The sequence below is a fragment of the Nyctereutes procyonoides genome, unplaced genomic scaffold (assembly GCF_905146905.1).
Source record: "Nyctereutes procyonoides isolate TBG_1078 unplaced genomic scaffold, NYPRO_anot_genome, whole genome shotgun sequence".
In the NCBI taxonomy this organism is placed as follows: domain Eukaryota; kingdom Metazoa; phylum Chordata; class Mammalia; order Carnivora; family Canidae; genus Nyctereutes; species Nyctereutes procyonoides.
The window spans coordinates 67,184,277-67,201,143 of record NW_026575046.1 but is presented as its reverse complement, the minus strand read 5'-3'; the positions used below and the strand labels follow the sequence as shown (position 1 = coordinate 67,201,143).

The 16,867-nt window shown below is 53.3% G+C and overlaps 1 protein-coding gene across 1 annotated transcript in view; it reads left to right on the top strand.

Moving 5' to 3' along the window:
- Nucleotides 1-16,867, top strand: part of COL13A1 (collagen type XIII alpha 1 chain) — an 80,248-nt gene that overhangs the window by 56,105 nt on the left and 7,276 nt on the right. The window contains exons 28-35 of the mRNA XM_055325774.1: nucleotides 389-433; nucleotides 2,825-2,866; nucleotides 3,785-3,812; nucleotides 4,718-4,797; nucleotides 8,115-8,150; nucleotides 11,002-11,055; nucleotides 12,127-12,180; nucleotides 13,186-13,221. Coding sequence (XP_055181749.1) covers nucleotides 389-433; nucleotides 2,825-2,866; nucleotides 3,785-3,812; nucleotides 4,718-4,797; nucleotides 8,115-8,150; nucleotides 11,002-11,055; nucleotides 12,127-12,180; nucleotides 13,186-13,221 — 375 coding nt within the window. The remainder of the gene's footprint in view (nucleotides 1-388; nucleotides 434-2,824; nucleotides 2,867-3,784; nucleotides 3,813-4,717; nucleotides 4,798-8,114; nucleotides 8,151-11,001; nucleotides 11,056-12,126; nucleotides 12,181-13,185; nucleotides 13,222-16,867) is intronic.

The window sequence follows — 16,867 nt, the reverse complement described above, 5'->3', positions numbered from 1 at the left end:
TTACATAACTTAACACATGCATGTTGTAATTTGTAATATAAGCTTATAACAATGGCAGGAGTGACCTCCCATCACCTCTGCCATGTGCCATATTCTACTGGGTAGAAACAGGTCACAGGTCACCCTAGGGTCTGTGCAGCGCGGGCTCCATACACAATATCAGCCTCTCCTCCCACAGGCTGGGCCCACAGGTTCCTAAAGACTGACCTTGGGTCCCTTGTTCAGTCTTCATACTACAGGCTGACTGCCCCCTCAGCCTTCCAGGTGGTCCCTGACCACACCTCGGCCCAGTGGAGTCCCTGTCTGGTCTGCCACAGCTGTGAGGGGGTCCCTGTGGCCAGCCTTCCCTGAGCGCCGGCATCCACAGCCTGGTGTTTTGTGCCCACAGGGAGAGAAAGGAGAGCCCGGGGAGAAGGGTGAGCCAGGACTGGAGGTAGGTTGTGCCCGTTCGGCCTTCTGTGCCATGGGGGAGGGAGTTGACAGGGACCTCATCAGCCCACAGTCCCTCCGGGACATGCAGCATTTCTGTGTTCTAGAAGGAAACTCATGGTTGCCTGATGTGGGGAGCGAGCAAGAAGCTGAGCGCAGTAGCTCGGCCTCAGAGCCCCAGTTCACGGTCTCCCCACTGGTGTTCACAGAGCACCCACCACGTTTCGTTCCCGGTGCTAGAAGGAAAATAAACAGAAGCACCTCTGTGCAGCGAACAGTCCCCAGCAGCGAGCACTAGAGTAGTTGGCTGCTCGAGAAGCTGGGAGGGCATCCTAGAAGATGGGCCCTTTGAGTGGGATCTGGAAGCCTTTGTAGGAGTTTGCCTAGGAGCTCCAGAAGTAGGCTTTCCAGAGAGACACATTATACCCTGGAGGTGCGGTGGTGAAGGGAAGAGGAGAGACGCTGGGGAGAGAGGTACTCGGGATGGAGGCCAGGTTCTCATAAGGTCAGAGGGCATCGGGCGTATGTGTCAGCTCAGGGAAAGAGCCAAAAAGGCAAAAGAGCTCAGCAGCATGTGGGGGAGAGGAAGTTTGGTGGGAGGGCCTGTGCCACCCAGACAGAGCCAAGGGAGGGCCCACCAAGCCTTCTCAGCCCCCCAGAGAGGTCTCCGGGCCCCTGTCGCCTTCGGTGCCACCAGGGCCCATCCGCTCTGGGGGAAGTGATGAGACAGCATGTATGTTCCTGAGTTAGAGACGGGTGGCCTCCTGACGAAATGCTCCAAGATTCAGGAAAACCACTACACACAGCAATGTTCCCTCCAGAAGTATTTAAAGTAAAAATTGGAAACAGCCTACTTTTCTAACAAGAAGGAAATGATTCAATAACTTATGGTAATAATACTAATGGTATAATAGTCCCCATGTTTGGGAGCGTTCCTTGTGCCAAGCGCCGCTCCGAGCCCTGGCCGGGGAGGAACTCATTTCATGCCGCTCAGTCGACACGGAAAGGAGGCTTGTGGGGAACATACAAAAAAAAAAAAAAAATTAGAAAACCGGGTTTCGGGTTAAATGAAAAGCAGCAGAGAAGCAAATTACATATATATAATCATCATTAAGTATGGACATACATTCAAGTACATTTTATGTGTCCAAAAAGAGTGGAAGGAAACAAAGCAAAATACTAGGAGTAATCAGATACTTATTCTTTTCATTCTTTCAGCTCCCTTTAATTTATAAAAATTTTTAATGGGTCTGTTACTTAATTTTTTTATTTTCAAAATTATCATACAGTAAAACTGACTTTTTTGGGGGGGAGTGTGTATAGTTCTGTGGATTTTATTTAATACATTCATAGGTTTGCATAGCTACCACCACAATTAGGATTCATGAATCACTTATGTATAATAAGGGGGGGAAAGTAGTAAACTTTAAAAAAAATAAAATAAGAATATAGAGTTTCCAAGAGATGGAGCTGAAGAGTCCACGGATTCTAGAGGTACCGGGTCAACCTGGTGCAGGGGCTCTTCTTTGTTGGCCTTGCAGAGGGGTCACCATCCTGGCCACATTCCTTGGGATTCTAACCTGGGAAGGCGAGAAGAGCCCCAAAGTTGAGATGGGGTGACCGGCTCAGGCGTCCCTCCTGCCTCTTGGGTGGCTGAGTGTGAGCAGATGGATACCCACACTCACCAGAAACAGAATCTGCAATGAACACCATCCTCCAGAAAGGGGAAGACCCCCTGAGTCCCTCTGCCTTCCCCGTCCTGAGTGAATCTGTTCCACTTCACTCTGCCTTTAAGGGAAGCAGAGACCAAGCAGTCTTGTCACAAACCTGAGGGGACTTGAGGGATAGTCTTCAAAAGCTGCTCAGCCTCCCCGCCTCTTCCACATAGCCAATCTCTGCTCCTGTGAGCCAAAGGTCTCAAGTTCAAACGCCTCCAAGGGCCAGGCCTGTAACAAATGAACACAAAGTTCCAGGTCAAAGACGATAGGGAGTGGTGGGGACTGGGGTAATCTGAAGATCTCGTGCCCCACCTGGAGGGGAAAGCTTTTATTCAGCTCCAGGCAATGACTGCCATGCATGAACAAGACCCTCGGGCTGCCAGGTTTTTCTTCTTTCTTTTTTTTTTTTTTTCCAAGAAAATCTGGAAGTCTGGACGTTTTGACAGCATTTCCTGGCAATGTTTGGGTTTTTTTTTTTTTTCTTTCAACATTGTGTGGAGTAATGGGTTGCTATGAGTTTCTGCCCTGTTCTCAGCCTCCTTTCGGGAGACCACATGCTGGGCAGTTCTGTCCCCCTCTGGCTTTGCTGTCCCCACCTGGACCCGGGGCCATGTCAGAAGGGGAGCCCTCTTGGAGTGTACCAGCGGGTAGGCTAATCATCTCCCTTTGGATTCTAGGTTCCTGGGCCTCCAGGGCCAGAGGGGCCCCCTGGACCCCAGGTAAGTTTGGAGGGCTTGTCAGCATTTCAATCCACTGTGACTGGGTCCCTAACATCCCCTGCCCCTGGTGGTCACTGGGGTTCATCTCAGCGCAGGTCACTGTCTGTCACCTCCTCCTCCCAGGGGGTGGGATCTCTTACACACAAACCCCTCCCTACTCCTTTTCCCTCCCGTGTGAAACAGGCACCATCTCAGTGACACCAAGGAGCCTGGGCATTGCCAGCTTTCATGGAAACAGTTGACTGGCACAGCAGCCCTGGGGTCTGGTCCCATTGCCCTGCAGGAGTCCCTCTGCCACTAAGCTCTGTCCTTTGCCATCAGATGTCTGCTCTCCCCCTTCCTCCTTCCTACTTATCAGCTAGCCAAAAGATCTGGATTAAGATGGAAAGTGATTTAAAACCAGCCCCACTGGATTGGCTTTTCCGGGTTACAGGCGATAAGATGAAACCTTTACAGGGCTCCCACGCATGCTGCTAAAACAATAGGTGCTGGTCCTTCCTCTGTGGGATTCCCAGGACTCATGGCACTGTGCCAACTATTGTCTTTGGCAGAACAGGAGTTAATAATGATGGTAGCCAGCATTTACCAAGACTTATCACATATCAGACACTGCCCCAAGCACTTTGCATATAGTAATTTAATCAACTTTTGCTGTGTTCCTTCTGAAGCTTCCCTTCCTGAGACTCTAGGTCAGCCGTGGGGGTCACAGAGAGACTCTCTGTCAGTCCCTGGCTGGGGAGGCCTGGCTCAGACCCCACCCCAGAGAGCCCCCAGCACAAACACTCTTAGCACTCCCTCTGCCTTCCCTGGGCAGGGACCCCAGGCCCTTGCTCTTTTGTGGTCCAACCTGCAGACAAGGTGTTTTTGACTTAACTAGAAATGCAGTTCTGAGGTGCTGTGTTTTGATTCCAAACGCAGGGGCTCCAAGGTGTTCCTGGACCAAAGGTAAGAAGAGGTCCTGGGACAGGTGCTGGGGTGGGGGGAAGGGCGGTGTCAATGAGGACCAAAAAGAAAGTCCTTCAGAGACAGGTACTCCAGGCCCCTTCCCTACATGGAATCGTGTGACACGCTGGCCACTGGTTACACCCAGGAGATAATGAAGCCCTGCAGTGCTTTTAACACCCATGACTGACACTGGGCAGGCTTCAGATTTAGAATTTCCCCAACCATTAATCCACCCTATGAGTGACAGGTTGGATTCTTAGCAAAGACGAAATCCTTTTCCAAGTACCCTGCCCCAGTCCTCTCACTCACCCTGAAGTATAAGATGGGACACAGAGAGGATGTAGTGTGGGCCCCCTCCCCGGGTCCAAGCCCTCTGGTCTCTGGCAGGAGGGGGGGGTGTCTCCCAATCTCCCCCTTCAAAACCATTTCAACTGGGTAAGAAGGGCTGAAGGCTGATGGCATATAGACCTGTACCTCCCACTCCAGTATTCTTCAGGGGACTGTTGGGCACTTTTTGTCCCAATTAGCTCGGGACCCCCCCATACTGGCATTTCAGGCACCTGCCAGCCAGTCTCTGCAGGCCCATTTTCCAGCTCTGCAAATGCCTGAGCCTGACCTGGAACCGCCCTGTGGGTTTGTCTCCACTCCACCCATCCCCTTTTTCTCTGGGGACCTCACAGTAACTATGGCGATACTGAGAACTCTAACAGAGGCAGAAACTGGCTAGGAATTCCAGGATTTCTGGACCAGCCTGCCATCCATGGGCCAGCCACCTCCCCCTACCCCTCCTTCATCCTCTACCTGCCCCTATCTCCCCAACCCACCCTCAACTCCAGGACCCCAGAACGCAAGAACAAGTGGTCTGAGACATGCCTTTCTGTGATCTCCCCACTCCCTTTCCTTCAGGGGAAGCAGGACTTGATGGAGCAAAAGGAGAGAAGGGTGCCCAGGGAGAGAAAGGAGATCGGGGGCCACTGGGATTACCCGTAAGTATCTTAGAGCCAGCAAACCTCGGAGGAGCCCAGCTGGGTGGTCACAAGGAGGCTAGGGTGGGGTGCAGGACCCTGGGAGAAGGCTGCTGCCAAACTGGAGATTCTAAAGTTCTGAGCATTCCAGAACTCCGTGCAGTTTGCCTTCCCACCTGGGCAAGAACATAGGCTCTAATTCCCTTACCAAGGGCTTCCTCTGGGCCAAGTCCTGGCCTGGGTGTGGGGAGGATGCAGAGCTAAATAAGACAGGACCCCCCTGCAAGGAGCACCCAGCTGGAGAGCCACACGTGGCTGAGAACAGCCTTAGTCCCTACATGTGCCTGATTCAGAGGCAGTAAAATCTGCCCTTATGGGAGCCAACCTTGGAAGACCTGGGAGCAATGAGAGGGTCAAATGTTCTCCATCTCCCTCCTATTTTCCCACTGAGACCCAGCAGAGCCCTTGATCTCTGCTCCTAAGCACTGGCCACAGCAGAAAAGCTTGCATAAAGGCAGGTTCTCTGGTCCCAGCAGGCTAAGGCCACTCAGATCTCTCATCTCAGCCAGCCCTGAGATCAGACCCCAGGTCAGGGCGAGGGCCTGCTCAGGAGGCATCTACATTTCCAGATGTGGGGCCTGGCCTGGGCGAGTCTTTTGCCCAAAGCTCCAGTGGGCTCACGGCCTCATCACTGCCTCGCCTGTGTCCAGGTGAGTGCCCTCTAACACCACCCTGGAGCCCTGGGCTTCATCCTCCTTCACACCCCGGTGGGGCTGGCACTCTTTGTGGTTTGCCATTCGAGAGCTGGAAGGGACATTAGTGATCCCTCTACTCATTTTACTGATGGGCCCAGAGAAGAAAGAGTCACTTGAGGTCACACATGAAGTCAGCGGTTAGGCCATGCCAGAGGCCGCTCCTTCGCTAAGACCACAGCCTTGCAAAGGGGCTCATTCCAGCCACGAGGGCTTCCTCTGTCCTGGGCGCAAGGCCAGTTCCCACCCTGGGAAGCCATAAAGAGCAGGAGAACAAAGAGAAGCCCAATTACCCCAGCTTGGCAGAGCTTGAAGGTCTGGTTAATATAATCACAGCAACCAAACAGCAAGAGCAAAAGGTATGATTACAGCCTCATTAGTGCATCAAATGTAGGACATTTAAGGAGCTGATGTGCCTTACAGACTATAGAAAACTGATGACTTTAGCAGACATTTTCCCGTGTCTCAAGCTGTGTCCAGCATGTTTAAGTCCTCCTTACTAGAAAAGGGCCTTCCTGCCCCGACTCAATCACGAATCTCTCCTTGTCCGCCTTCATGGCCCCAGTGCCCTAGAGAACACCAGAGAATTTAGTCAGGGGGTCAAGATGCAAATGGCACAGAGACCAACCAGGTTATATAAAACAAAGAAAGTGCCAGAGGAAAGACCAAGTGCCGGTCTATCTTTAACGTGTCAACATTCAAGTAGGGACATGGGTACAGAGAAATTCTTTTGCTAGCTTAAGAAAACCACACAGCAAGCATATCTATCAATGGCAATGAACGAGGACCTGAGAGACAAGAGAGAGTAGTGAGGACTATGGCACACTGGAGATCATGTGTCCCTTCTTGAGGAGAGCAGTCCCTCTCCTGCTCGGCAGACTGTTGTCTCAGAGGAATGAGGGCCCAGTATTTCTGGATAGTCTCAGTTTTCCAAGGAAGCTGGACAACCTGGAAATTTATGCAATATCTCCCCATTTTCTAATGTTAGATCAAAATTACTTGCAACCCGTAGACCATGCAAGATATGTCAGTGGCCCACATATGGCCTGGAAACTGCCAGACTGTGCCCTCTGCTCCGGATCCCTCAAGATAACTCGCCATTGGTACTGCATAGACAAAGGTTGTGGATATTTAGTTAAAGTTCTGATTTTCAGCTTCACCCCAATACTTTATGTCATATAGTAACAGCCTGTTTTTCCAGGCTATACTATGGAGTCCCTCCTGTTTGCCCCTTGGGAGCGGTTCTCAGTGCTGACTGCACGTTAGAGTTGCCTGGAGCTTTTCAAACATGCCATTACCCTGGCCTCACTCATGGAGACTCTGGTTGAATTGGGGTGGGGTAGGGCCCAAGCATCTCTATTATTTTACGTGTCCCCCAGGAAATTCTGATGTCGCCGTGGGGTTGAGAACCACAGCTCTCTAGGCCATGAGTCAAGATCATCCCAGAACTTTGTGATCCTAAAACGGAGAAGGAAGGCCCTGTAGGATCCTACTACTCATCACTTTATTCCCTACCCTTCCTTGCTCGGGGGCATTCCCCCACCTTTAAAATCCCGAGGCCTAGGCTCATTTCTGAGGCTCAGCTGGAAGCAGTTTTTAAGAACTCAATCCTTACTGGGCTAGATTGTCTCCACTGCCTTCTCTCTGGTTTGATCCATTGGAATCACTAGATAAATTTCCCTCTGGTTCCCCTAGGTGGGCCCTGGGGGCAGCTTCCCAGCCCAGCATTAGAGCAAGAGCACCTATCCCCACCTCATATATCACTGGACCCTGCATAGCAAGTGGGTCTTAATAGCATCCTACCTGCCGGCCAGTTTATTCCAGAGCATACATGGCCTTAGACCTCTGTCCCCATCAGCAGCCCCCAAAGCCTTTTTCTATAAAAGGGCCCTTGTCTGGGAGAACAGGAATGAATTGAGTTTGTGCTGAGCTTTGCAAACCACACAGTGCCAGAGAAAGGTCAGGCATCGTGAGTACGAACACCCGAGGGCCTACCCCAACCACCGCCACCACCACCCCGCTGGAGCAGAAGCGGGCCAGCGTCTATCCACGTTCCCAGGCCAGGTCCTGTACCCCAGTACCGATGTTCTCGGGGGTTCTCCAGCCTGGCCGGGTCTCAACAGTTGTGCCAGAGAGGCTGGGAAGACAACCCACCTTCCACGGAGGCTAGTCCCTTGGCAGTGAGACTGGTCCTGGGAAGGATGCACCCCCTCTGGTTCCAGACACCTTTCCGTGACCTCTCTTTCTGTGTCCCCGGAGCGCTGCGACCCCCTGGGAGAAGGATTCCTGAGAGGGGCTACCAGGAGGGAGGGGGCAGGGGGCACAGAGGATCAGAACAGCCGTCTGCACTGCTCTCCACCGGCCTGCTCGCCGCTGGCCACACTGCACTCAGTGTCCGTTTTTGTTGGTTTCCGTGTGAATACCATCACCTGTCCTCCCAAGCTTATTTCTCCCGTTTTGTTTGATGACCAGCATTTGTGTCTGTCTGGAGCCACTGCTTCACTCACCTCTTCCCTCCCCGGTCCCTTTCTCTCCCTCCCGTTCCTCCCCTTCCCTTCTCTTGGTCAAACTGTTCCCTTCGTCCAGGGAGCTTCAGGTTTGGACGGCAGGCCTGGGCCACCGGTGAGTGTCACTTCTCTGTTACCCTTCAGCGCCCACCCCCATCCCCCACCCCCCGGCCTGTGACCCTTCTCGTCTGTCCCTGTCCCGCTGTGGCCTCGTTTTCCCAGTGAGTCATGCCTCATCCCAGCACCAGCACCAGAAAGGTACCGTCTATGCTCAGGTCAGAAGTGCTCATCCAGGCCTCTTGGCCAAAGATGGATGGCCTTCATCTGAATTCCCCTGGCCATCGTATGAACCCAGGGGCCTCAAATCTGAATCTCCTGACCGCTGGGCATGGGGTGGAAAGCTGCTCCAGCAGCACAGACTCTGTTCCCAACAGAAGGTGGAGTGGGGCCTGGGAGTTCAACCCCAGGGGTTGGGACCATGACTCATGCCCACCAAACACGACAGTGTCTGTATGTGCCCGTCATGCTGTGTTGTCTTCATGCTGTGAGCTCTGTCCATCTCCTGTCTGCCCACAAGGGCTTCCTAGTCCTGTGTAGCCCCCTCTGGTGTGTATGGGGGTGAGAGCGGGTGTAGCATCTAGGATCACACGGGACAGGCCCAGCTCAGGGTTCTGTGGGCATGTTACAGCCACCTCCTGTGGTGCCATGGCCACCCTGCCACTCAACAGGAGTTCATACAGAACAAAGGAGGAAGGGTCCCCTCTTCCTCCATTCTTTCTGATTCCAGAAAACAGGCATCACCTACTCATGACTAGAAGGCATCTGGCCCTTCTTGTGACAAACAACTAAAACATCAGAAAGAGAGTGTCTCCTCTCCTCTCCACCTTCCAGGCCCCTCCTAGAGCGCCCCATGAGGTCTTTAGAGAAGTGGCATTCCCACTGGGTCTAGGGATCACTGACCATCAGGGGCCAGGAGGCTGAACTCCCCTGCCCACGAGCCATAACCAGAGCTGTGTATGTGCCCAGCCCCTTCCAGCCAGGGAGTCCCAGCTCGGCCCTTGCAGGATGTTTTTGAGGCTACAGATGCATGATCTGCCTAGAAGACCAGGTTCTACTGAACTGGCTGGAATGACATTCGGTGGGGAAGATGAATTTGCAGGGTTTCATTTGTGGGAGGGAGGTCGTGCCCTTGGGGTACGGGGAGATGTCAAAGCACAAGGCCAGCAGACCTTCCCTGGGCCCTGGGGGTGGACCTCACCACTGAAGCCAGTGGGAGCCTAGAGCTTTCAGAGTGGGAAGACCAAGAACAACCCCACTCAGAGCCTCACTCTATTGCAGGTGCCCTCCTAAAGCAGAGGAGAGGACGTGGCTCGCCCAAGACCCCATCCTTTCCCGAGTCCCCCCGACCAACTCGCGTGTGTGGAGGCCACACCATAGATCTCCCATTCGGAGACTAGACCGCTTTTCTGGGAATTATTACGGCTTTGCTCCTCCTCAACCCCTCCCTTAGCACCCTCCCCACACCTAGTGTGTCTTCCCCAGGTGGCCAGTCAGGACGAGGGGGATGACCTGTGGCTGGAATCAGAGAAACCAAAACTATCTTCTCCACTACATGCTCCATTCTTACTGGACAGAGGGGAGCAGTGCAAATTCATAGAATTTGCCCCCCTTCGGACCTCAGCTTTTATTTTTCTCATTGAATCAATATCACAACCTTAAAGGGAAAGTTTTACAGGAAGAATAACCCTGCCCTGCCAATACTAACTTTTGTTGGTGCCAAATGTGTGATGTGTGTTCATCCATTTTAACCAGGCAGCGGTCTCAAAAGCAAACACTCATGTCATCATCCCCATTTTACAGGGGGGAAAACGGACCCTCAGAGAGCCAAGAAGCTTCTCCAATATCTCAGCGTTGATTGGCCTTCAAGGCTTGACTTGAAGCTGGCCAGTGACTCTGGAGTTCTCAGCCATGGCCTTGATCAAGCCTGTTTCATTTTTGACAGGCTCTTGTCACACATGCCCATAGTCTTCCTTCATAGCTGCAAAGGGGGCATGGAGGATGTCTTATTGCTTTTTTTCCCTTGTAAAGTAGATCAGCATTTCCCCACTTGCTCGTGCCCCAGAGCAGCACCAGGGACTGCCCATGACCCAGCCCCACATCCCCAGGTCCTCGTCTGTGCAGGAAATGTAGCCACTGAGGCAGAGCAGTGGAAGCTCTGAAACATAGACACTATCTAGTCCAGGGGGAAATCGGGAACCTGGGGAAGGTGTTTATGGTGTCATAACAAGCCTGGGCTCTGGCCCCAAGGCTCCAGCTATCCTGACTCCCCCAGAGCCCTGAGTCAGGAGCCAGTAGGACACAGGAGCTGCCAGGCCAGTGCCAGCGGACCCCCGAAGCTCAGTCGGCCACTGTCCAGGCCAGCCTGCCCCATAGGGCCGGGGAGTGGGACTGGAGGCTGAAGGGACCGCAGTGGGGTGGGGGGTGGGACCACAGGGGGAGCGGCGGCTGGCTGACCCCCTGTGCCTGCCTCTGTGTGTGTGCGTCTGCATCGGTCTCTGTGGCATGAAGGCCCCCCTCTCCCCGCTGCATGTGGAGCTGCAACAGCAAACTGGTGCCAGCCCCCGCCCCCACCCTGGGATGGCATCCACCCCTCCCAAGCGCTTCAGGGAGCCAACGAAGCAGCAGTTCTCCTACCGTTTTCAGCCTTGGCAAGCTTGGTTGTGAAGCAAAAGGGTTTCCCTCCTCAAATCTGGCTCTGAGGCAGGGGGAGGCCTCTCTGCCCGAGGCCCCCACCCCAAACAGGAACTCACCCCAGTCCAATGACTGCCCTGAACGAGCCTGGCCTCGCCAACCCTGAAAATGGGCCTCTGGACCTTGCTCATCTGCAGCACCGGGCGGGGCTCCGGGGCTCCCCACCCCAGTTCTGGCAGCAGGCCCCTCACCTCTGCTTTCTTTCACCTCCCCAGGGTACGCCAGGACCAATCGGAGTTCCAGGCCCAGCGGGACCAAAGGGCGAGAGGGTGAGTGCTCGGTCACCAAGGAGCCTGCACACCCGGAGCAGGGCAGGGGCCCCGGCCCAGCTGAAGGCCCTCAGCCCCAACCCGTTCCCCCTAAATAAGCCAGTGTCCCATCCGTGTCCTCTCCTGGTGACCCTCACAGCAGCCTGTGGGGGAGCTGGCCGCCTGGGGTGCTCGCTCTATTGCTATGAGCAGACAGACAGAAGACTTCTTGTGTTCAGCTCCTGGTCACCTGGCTCAAGCTGGCCAGGCCCCAGGCGCTACTGGGGGCAGACACACCTAAGCCTTGCGACGATTTAGGGAGGCAGCATAGAATGCAGTCACAGTAGTGTAAGAAAATCCTGGCATCATTGAGAAGTCGGGAGGCCAGGGTGTTAGGCCATGTCCCACGGCGGCAGCCCAGGGAGTGAATGTGTGTGTGCGGTGCTGGTGGGGGCCTGGCTCAGTGAAGGAGGAGAGCTTCCCGTCCCATCCAGGTCCACTCTTCCCAGCCAGACCTCGGTTTCCACACGTTTGGAGCATAGACCACCAGAGGGCTGCTGGGGGCGCTGGACCTCTTTGGGGCACCTGTCCCGCTCTCTGCCTCAGGGGAGGCCCTGACCCCCTGGCTCACAGCCCACACCCCTGCGGGATGGGTGCTAGGGAGCTCCTGAAGAGGGGCACGGGCTTCCCTCCCTAAGATGACAGCCACTTTGGGGACCAGGATGGCTGCTCTCAGGGGTGACAGTTGGGCTTTAATGAAGTTCTCTTGCTCTCGTCCCCACCGTCCCTGTCCCTGCTCATTTCCTGCTCCTTGTCTCCCGCTCTGCTCCTACTTGAGGCCAGCTCGTACCTTCGGGGCGCTGTCCGGTCTTTCCAGAGGGCCTTGGTTGAGGGAGGGTGAGGGGCCTCCCGGCCCCCTCGACATGCTGGCGCCCACACCAGCCACATCCTCTGCTGAGCCCTTGCATCATAGAGGGCTCTTTGGAGGGACCAGAGAGCTTTCCCGGGGCTTCGTACAAAAACAGATAAATGGTGGGTGAGAGGTGGTCACCATGTCAGGGAGGCCTCATGGGTTTCTTTCTCCTGTTTCAGGGCAGCAAAGGTGACCTTGGGATGACAGGACCAACAGGAGCAGCTGGGCTTCCTGTAAGTGCCATGCGACCGGAGCTTTCTCTCCACCTATCCCCCCACCTCCCAGAAACCCTGTCAAAACAGAATACCCAGGACCTGGAGCTAACATCCAGAGCCAAGTGAGAATGCTGATCCCCAGGACAGAGGAAGCTGCCAACAGCCAACTGGTGGTGGGGCTTCCCTGCTGGGCACCGCCCGAGGCAAACCTCAGGACACATGGTCCCCTTGGGGTACTGGGTCCTCAGCCATGCGGACCATCTGACGGGATGTAGCAGAGGCATATGGGCCCCTCCCACCACAGTGGGGGTCACACAGATGAATGTGCTATGGCCCCTGCCATCAAGGAGTCGCAGAAGGAAATCCGGATCATTATAATGCAAGAAGGAGATGTTTCATGAGAGGGGAAGCCTTCCCAAGACACTGCCTCCCAGTTACAGCAGACTTTCTGTTGTGTTGTTATAAAAGCTGATGGCCTAAGAGAGCCAAGACCTTTGTCTCCCACCCACTTGGAGGTTGTACATCTGTTCACCAGTCCCATGCTTGGCTGCCCAAGCAGCTTTGCCCCAGCCAACCCAGGCCAGTCTTTGCCTTGTGCCATTCCCCCAGCAGAAGACAGGGAGAATAGCCCGTACCTTGCAAAGAGGGTATGAACAGCTTTGGGGTTACTTTTCTAGCAAGAGCCTGGCGGGAGAGCCACGCAAACACCTCTTCTGGCAGGAGACTTTTCTGCACCCAGACCACGTCCTCCGCACCTGCTGCTCACTGGCATCCGTGAACTAGAACAGGGTTGTGGTCCAGGGCCTTGGCTGCAGAGCGAGAAAACCAGAACCGTGTTCTGGGCAAAGCCCAGATGTGTCCTGAGGTCAAGTCCCTTTGTCCCCCTTCAGTACAATGGGGATATCGAAGCCTGTCTCTGGTGAATTAGGCATCGGTGAAGACCTTATGAGCCTGGAAGGAAGGCCTGGATGGCCATCCTGTCTTTCCTCATTAATGTGTCTTCATTTCTGGGATTTATTGCAGGGTTTACACGGACCACCCGGGGACAAAGGAAACCGGGTGAGTCTGAGCCCTTGCACTTTGGCTCTGCTTACTTAATGCCTTCATGATGTGGTGGAATGATCAATTGGGGATTCCTGACCCAACATTGGCAAATACACTTCTTCCTGGTAAATCATCCTAAATTACAAGGTTTTATAGTGAGGAGCTTACTCTGTAGCGTGCAGGCAGCCCGGGGCTAATCCTGAAATGGAAGCATGGATTTTTCCACATGACTAGTGGAGATCAAATCCCACGGTGGCCATCAGATTAGCGTTGCCATCCAGCAACGGGAGTCACGTGCCCACTCTCTCTACAGTGCCCTGCTAATGGATCCCTGAATGGTATTTTTTTAGACCCCTCATTGCCTGGTCATAGCCTTCTGAGACTTCATTTCGCCAAGCAGCCCAGGCCACTGGTGAGAGAGAAATAAATTCCAGTTCCAAGCACAAGCAGACAGCTGTTGTAAGCAGCCAACCCTTTAAAAAAGTGTCACAGCCCTCATTTCTCTTGGAAAGGGTCCGCAGGACCATGAAATGAATTGCACCTTCTGAGGTCCTTGGCTGTCCCTTTGATTTCTGCTGTCATCACCAGGACACAGCTGTTGAATGTCCACAGCACCCATGGCCATGTGGTAGGATGTGACACACACCATGTATATGACACATGCCACATCTGGGGCCTGCAGGGACCTTTTAACTGCATTTGACCAAGAGATGAGCTGTGGGTCGGTTCACAGAATGTCTCATCTGCTGCTTCATCACAGTAGTCCCCAGAGTGTGACCCACAGTGCCTAGACACCCCAGTGCATCTACTAGCAGGTCATGGTGTCCTGGGGTCTTAGAGGGAGAAGAGAACAAGTGGAAGACCAGATGGAGAGGCAGGCCAGAACCACGACAAAATATACTGAGCTCACACAGAGCATTAGAGGCAGAGCAAGTGGCTCCTAGATCCCAGGTCTTCCAGATGATCTTTGAACACTGATAGCCATGATCATGAATAGAAAGTGCCAGAATCTGTATGCTTATATCTTCCACCAATTCTAGGCTTTTCCATTTAAGATATTTATTGAACTCTTTTATATCCCTAAATTCTCCTTTTTTGGCAGCTGGTGGAAAGTAACTCAATATGTTCCATATATTCTATAAATAAGAAGCAGGCAGAGTGACCCCTCCCAAACTTTCCATGGAAGATCAAGTCTAGAAACCACTGGAATTATCAGACCTATTTCCAGGAAGGTGCTGGCTAGGAAGGCAGGCTGGGAAGCCCACCTTCCTTACTGTGCCATCAAAGAATTGAGGCCACTAAAAAAAATTGATCATTCCACCTCTTAACTGGCATACTAATCTCCTTTCTAATCTATTTCTAAAGTGTTCTGGTTGTCTTTATCACATTCAATTAATACTTTTAAACTATTTCTTAAGACTTTTTCAGTTGGCTTATGGCAGAGAGTCATTGGAAAGCTGAAAAACTAGTCCTTGGGTGGCGGTGATCACGTTGCCCTAGAGGTGGAGGCAGGGCAGGCAAATGCCCTTGTCACAGGTGGAGGGGTGGCAGGGGCCTGGAGGCGCTGAGGTAGGCATCTGGGGTTATCAAATAAACCAGTAAGGTCCCAGGAATCAGTGGAGGAATGCTGCTTCTCCACATCTCCTTCCTAAGGAAGTTTTACAACCCTTCCCCCACCCCACTATAAACTGGCCAATATGTCACTTAGTACAACTCAAGTCCAGAAAACAGTCAAGTTGCATGAACCTACTTTCGAGTAAGCCATAAAGAATAATTGACTTACTCCAAAGAGCAGGTTTCCAAACCACGGAACAGTTTGTGTCCTCCACTCAAGAGATCTGACTCTCGGGTTGTTAGAATGTCCTGGAAGACCCCCCCATCCTGCATCTCGCCTCCTTAAACAGACCTCTTTATACCGCTGGCCCTAACAGACCTTTTGCAGGGAGATGCGACGGCTTAGTAATAAAGTCTTCCCGACAAAGGAAGTTCCAAAGCGCAGAGTCGGTGCTTTGCCATGGACAGATCATTTTCCTGAGGCCGGGAAACTCATGACACTTTGGTCAAAGGAGAAAGCCAGAAGGGCTTAGATGCCATTCTAGGTAGAAGCCTCACTGTGACTTGTGAAGGCAAAGCTGCAGGTGTCCCGATCCCCAACCCCACCCACCACCATGTGTGAGAAGGTGGCTGCCTGAGACAGCTCTCATACTGCACCGGGTGTCACACCTGGGCCTGTTGTCGTCATCGTCAGAGAGGCCCTGGTGGGTGCACCACAAGCCCATTGCTCCATCTTACAGTGAATGGGGACACCATCTCAAAATGACCCTTCTCTGTGTCCCACCAGGCAACAGAAGGCAGGACATGAAAGGAAGAAGGTCCTTGTAGTAGCCCACAAGGCCCAGAGCTCCAAACAGGCCATTTTTCTAAGAGGATACACACAGCAATGGAAAGAATGTCCTGTCCTTATCACAAGGGACACTCTGACCCCTAACAGCCCTGGGATTTTGGCCTGGAAGCCATGTTTAGGATAAAAAAGTTCATCACACGATAAAGGATGGCCCTGGGCTCCTGGGGGGCCCAGTGGGTTAAGCGTCAGACTCTTAATCTCAGCTCAGGTCTCGATCTCGAGGTCGTGAGTTCAAGCACGGAGCCTACTTTTAAAAAGGGGAAGGGGGAGGGAAAAAAATAAAGGGTGGCATGAATTTGGCACATGGCATCGGGAAGTTAGGGTGCAGCGGTGGAGCTGCCTGCAAGCCAGCCAACTGGAAGGTCTGCATGCATGCAGGGCGGTTGCTGTCACTCTGTGAGACGCCTCATCTGGGGTGCCTGTGCATGGGGTGCATGTATGAGTCACCTGCTCAGCCAGGCCCCCATGGCCTCCTTACCTCTCCTCCCTCCGTTATCTCCTTTGGCCGAGGCCGGACTCTTCCTTCCTTCACTCCTTCAATACTTCTCCCTGCAGATGCACTCACCCCACTGCCAGACCCCAAGCCTCCCATCTTCCCCCTCCACTCTCCCAGCTTCAACTTAAAATCAATATATCTCTATTTTTTAAAGAAACCTCTGCTGCTTGACTTTCATCTATCTGCCCTTTCCCTACCTAGAACCCCTCTCTGCAGGGCCTCTTTCATGCCACTCTTTGGGGCTGGGAGTTAGGGAGGATGTAGGTGAAGCTAGGACCCCCACTTTAGAGCCACTTCCTGGGCCCTTAGAACATGGGCCCATGGTGCCAGCTACCCACCCTGAAAGTCAGGACCACCGCCTCCCCTCTGTTGCCCATAGGCAAATCATCCGGAACCTGAAACCTCATCTCCACCAATTCCTTGCTCAGGATCCTTGCCCACCCTCTGGACGTGGAAAACTGTGTTCACTCCTACACTGGCCTGACCCAAGGAGAACGAGGGACCACATTGCGAGGAAGATTTACATGGGGCTTCCCAGCCCAACAGCTAGGGGTTTTGCTGGCCCACCTACTCGGAGGCTATTCATGCCATCACGTTCCCCTTGGTGGGTGTTGCTCAGAGCCTCACACCTAATACGCATATACACATTTCCTCTTGAATGCATCATTTTCCAAGTCAGCGTTTGCACTTTAGAAAATTCACTCAGAACAAGCCACTGGCAATTACAGAAAACCTCTGGAATCAAGACATTTGAGGAGTTT